The sequence below is a fragment of the Trematomus bernacchii genome, unplaced genomic scaffold (genome assembly GCF_902827165.1).
Source record: "Trematomus bernacchii unplaced genomic scaffold, fTreBer1.1, whole genome shotgun sequence".
Lineage (NCBI taxonomy): Eukaryota > Metazoa > Chordata > Actinopteri > Perciformes > Nototheniidae > Trematomus > Trematomus bernacchii.
Window position 1 is genome coordinate 57,981 of NW_022987888.1, and position 4,386 is coordinate 62,366.

The following is a 4,386-nucleotide window of genomic DNA, read 5'->3' on the forward strand; positions in this document are numbered from 1 at the left end:
GCTCTGAAACTACGGCGGCCGAGGACAAAAAAATACACATGCGTTAATCGCGTTAAAATAATTAGTGGCGTTAATTTTTTTTTGCGTTAACGCGTTATTAACGCGTTAACTTGACAGCCCTAGTTATAATTCATTAGTACCTAAACATAGTATGGTATGACTGCTTTTTGTAACGACCACAATGAAATACACAATTGGTTTGGGAGCAAGAAATCTTTTAATCATTGCTGCCCAGGCTTGCCCATGCTTTCACCAGTGGTCCGTTCTGGTAGTTGACCAGGAAGCAAGCCACATTGAAAAGCTCCTCAATGCTTCCACACACAGACAGTGGTATGGCTTTGTCAAAGAGTTTGTTCTCTTTGACCCTTCTGATGCACCTCTCCACATGGACCCTCAGACTTGCAATGGATTGAGTCTGCCTGACATCCTCCCTGCTCATTTGGGTTTTTTTTTTACAGAAAGGCAGGCCGGTAAACTTTGCACTCAACCAGATTGTCCACAAGGAACCCTTTGTCGACCATTATTGCCATGTCTGGTGTGAGCAGGCTCACGATGCCAGACAGCTTGAAAATCTCCCGGTCACTCATAGATCCTGCATACAGGCCAGACACAAATGTAATGGCACCATGTGGTGCCATGCCGATCATGGCCTTGAATGTAGCATGAGACTTGTATGTTGAAAACACCTCACTCTGCAGCAGGAGAGATGATGGAGTCTGGCAGAATACTTCAGTGCAGTCAAGCACCACTTGTGTGTCAGGGAAAGCTGAAAACTCTGGTGGAAGGTGAGCTCTGACAACTTCGCGTGGGATCCACAGACGTTGGCTTCCAAGCAGTTGGTACAGGAAGTGTGTCCAGGTGGAAATAATTCTGCTGACTGTGGTGCGGTGAATGCCAAACCGTTCTGCTAGATCCCTCAGATGTAGGCCCACTGACAGGTGCATGAGGAACAGCAGCAGCTCATCTATGGGTGGAAGTTTCTGTGAAAACAAATAAGTGTTAGGCATACTGTAGATACTGTTATAGGGAGACCGGGTACAGTTGTAACACATTTTCCGTTTGTATGTGTGTGTGTGTGTGTGTGTGTGTGTGTGTGTGTGTGTGTGTGTGTGTGTGTGTGTGTGTGTGTGTGTGTGTGTGGCATGTGTGTGTGTTGTGTGAGTGATGTGATGCACTTGTTAAACGGTGGTATAGTGCGCAGCGTGCATTATTATTAATATACATCCATGCTTGTATGCTGCATACCGTTGTTGTTGGTTGAGAGGAATCCGAGCTGCTGGCAGAGGATGCCTTGGCGTTGGTGATCCGCACCATCTTGGTGTTGGCTGCTGGCTCCACCAATTTCCAAAAGGCAAGGAAATGCTTGTATGTGGCAAATCTAAGAATGTAATATTGTTCATGTTAGACATTGTTTTGTTTCTTAAATTAGCTTCCCCAAATGAAAGGTGTTTTTCAAACTAGTGGCCATAACAACATCCTGATAGCCTTATAAACAAACCTGGTGTAGAAACGAATGTCCTCGTCCGACCCTGCCAGGCGTTGTATCCCGAAACGAGATCGCAGTTGTAACACTTCCAGCTGGTGTTGGAGCTCCCTAACCTGCATTTTCAAGGCTTCGTTCTCGTCGGCCACCTGATTTGCCATCACTGCCGTCGCGGGATTTAAACAGTACTCATGATCAGGCAGCGCAACTGTTTCCACCTCGTACTCAGCTGTCAAGTCCGGGGTGGGGCTCTCTGCCCTCGGCCGACGCTCCCAAACATTACGTCTTGGTGTAGGTAGCTCGTAGTTATTCCATGCAAAGAGAACAGGTGTAGCTCCTTTCTGTACTCTGTGCAGTCCTCCCGCTGTGACCAATAAGTCTCCTGGTCGAAAATGCCTACTGCACACACGGGTATTTTTTGTGGGGCTGAAATTGTCCCTACGGACCTTGATCAGCCACTGAGCCTTTACCTCAGCATCAATGGGAAATGCATGGAAACTTATCTCCCGATTATAACGGGCCGAATTCGTACACAGTGTTACACAGCAATGTAGTGCCGACTTTCTTACCCGCTGGAAGGCCAATCGCTTTTCTTTACCCCGAAATCCGCTCATTCTTGCTCTTGGTGTGTCATAACAAACTGTCAAACTGTCAAACTCAGGGATGCAAACTTGTCACCTTTCGGCGAAATCCAAAATAGGTCGTTTGTGTGATTCATGTAGATCTGCAATAAAAATATTTTCGGGGTATGGGGAGGGTCTGGGACCCGGAGTAATCTGCGGCCGCGAGCTGTTATGTGCCATCATGACACGCATGGTGTTCTTTTTTTATATATTCAGGGTGCGTACGGGTGCTGGAAATCCTTGAAAATGCTTGAAATTGTACGAGGTGTTTTCAAGGTTTGAAAAGTGCTTGAATTTTGGGAATGGTGCTTGAATTTGGGATAAAGTGCTTGAAATTGTAAATGCTTTACTTCGCTTTTTAGATTAAAAGAAAATAAAGAAGTCGGAGCGCGCTTAATTGCTTCGCTTTTACATAAAACAGCTCCGCTCCGGCCTTCCCGCGCTATGCGCGTGACCGGCAAGTGTTTTTGTTACGTGTGTGACCTGGGCATTCTGATGAGAGTGATAGATGACAGTATGCCAGGAGGTTGCCGTTTCAACGAGCGTTGGCTAGCAGAAGACAAATACAAGCCATGGCTAAGACGAGGGTCAAGCGAAGCCCAAGAGTAGCCTCCTGCAAAGTGTGCAACAATAACGATGCGAGAGTCTGCGCTGACGAGCCACACACCACACGAAAGGTACGCCACAGTAGAGCATTTTAGATTAGGCTATCGTTGCATGTAAAATACATGACACTTTTCTCTGTGCGCGGCAAAACAAGCTCGCCAAAATGGCTTCACTAGTCTGGCAGTATTTTAAGTGTCCGAAAATGACAATAAAATAGCGGTATGCAACGTGTGTGTGAAGCAGAAATCCTGCAGCTCCACCCGCTGTGACGGACCAGTGAGCGGAGCAGAACACACATTAACGGTACGTCTACACAGCAGCGTTAAAAAAATCTTGGAGGTGGGCGTATCTGAAGCTTGAGGATTTTTTGCGAGCAACCAATCACATGAATCTCCCGCCCGCGACATACGAAACAAAAAAGCCCGAAGTAAACTGGATATAAACTCCCCAAAACAGGCGAAAACCTACCACTGTCTCTGCCACCTCCCTCCATGCCTGGCTCCTCCGGTTTATATCCCGGTAGGTCTGGTCATAAAGCACCGGGTGATTGATTCGCTACCGCTAATTTCTCCTCCATTTTTTGGAATATGAGGAAATGACCTGCGGTGTCTCTCCCAGCATACACGCCGTTTGATTGGCTAGAGCTTGAACTGTCAGATTTGCGTACACGGGATTTGATTGGCTGCCGCTTCCACCTCAGCCTCAAAAGTTGAACATTGTTCAACTTTGAATCCTCAAAATCCTGAAAATCTCCGCTCGCCTGCCCACAATCCATTTCGGCGAAAAGTGAGGGAAAGTGACGTCACCCCATTCAAAGTGAATGGGCAGAAGCGTTTCAAGATTTTTTTAACGCTGCTGTGTAGACGTTCCGTAAGAGTTAGACCTAACACACTTAGCTATTTTATCTGCCTCTGGAACAAGCTAAACTAGTTATAAATATATTTATTCTTCACTGTCGGGTCGCTCATTACTGGATCAGTGAGCTGCAGGAGATACTGACGGGCTGTCAGGAGAGAGAGAGAGAGGGGGAGAGAGGAAAAGAGAGCGGTATCGGCCGATACTGATTCCGGCGATCGGCCCCAAAATTGGCGATCGGAGCATCCCTAATAATTGTATATGATATGTTTTATAATGATTGATCATGAAAGTGTTCTCAAAGCTGGTAAAGGTGCAGCTAGTTTGAATGACTTTGTATACTGCAGGGTAGCTTGTGGATTTACTCCAGGTGGAACTAAAGTCTGATTTAACACTTGATTATATTTCACATCATTCATCCACATCTGTGAAGTAACTAAAGGTATTAAATACATGTAGTGGAGTCACTGAAGTACACCATTTACCTCTGACTTGTGTTTACTGCCAACCTAAAAGTACCTCAAAAATAGTAATCAATAATATATTGAAAAGTTATTTGGCTGATTGTTTTATATTGGCTCAGCCAGGTTATATGGGATGCCCAGTCTACGTACAGATGGGTCACTCATTTTGAAATATTAAACTTAGTTTTCTTTTCTAACATTTTTAATTTTTCATCCTCATGTAGAATGCTATTATGAAACACACATTTGGTTGTTTATAGCATAAAGAACATCTGATTTAATGTGAGGTAGGGAAATAATCATTTGAGTATGTGTATTTAAATATGTAATTTACAACAGCTGTAAGATGCTTGAA

At 45.0% G+C, this 4,386-nt stretch overlaps 1 protein-coding gene across 1 annotated transcript; it reads right to left on the reverse strand.

Moving 5' to 3' along the window:
* Positions 1–416: 416 nt before the first annotated feature.
* Positions 417–1,966, reverse strand: LOC117469856. Its single transcript, XM_034114311.1, has 3 exons — positions 1,499–1,966; positions 1,246–1,378; positions 417–980 (listed from the first exon to the last, which is right to left on the reverse strand). The coding sequence occupies exons 1-3, from the start codon at positions 1,642–1,644 to the stop codon at positions 453–455; spliced, it is 807 nt and encodes a 268-aa protein (XP_033970202.1). The 5' UTR covers positions 1,645–1,966; the 3' UTR covers positions 417–452.
* Between the last annotated feature and the right edge of the window lie 2,420 nt (positions 1,967–4,386).

Excerpts from the sequence above, each read along its gene's own strand:
- LOC117469856 (XM_034114311.1), bottom strand. The coding sequence starts at position 1,644 with ATGGCAAATCAGGTGGCCGACGAGAACGAAGCCTTGAAAATGCAGGTT. Across the intron at positions 1,379-1,498 it reads GACATTCGTTTCTACACCAG|ATTTGCCACATACAAGCATT; the intron begins GTTTGTTTATAA and ends TTACATTCTTAG. Across the intron at positions 981-1,245 it reads CCTCTCAACCAACAACAACG|AAACTTCCACCCATAGATGA; the intron begins GTATGCAGCATA and ends TTGTTTTCACAG.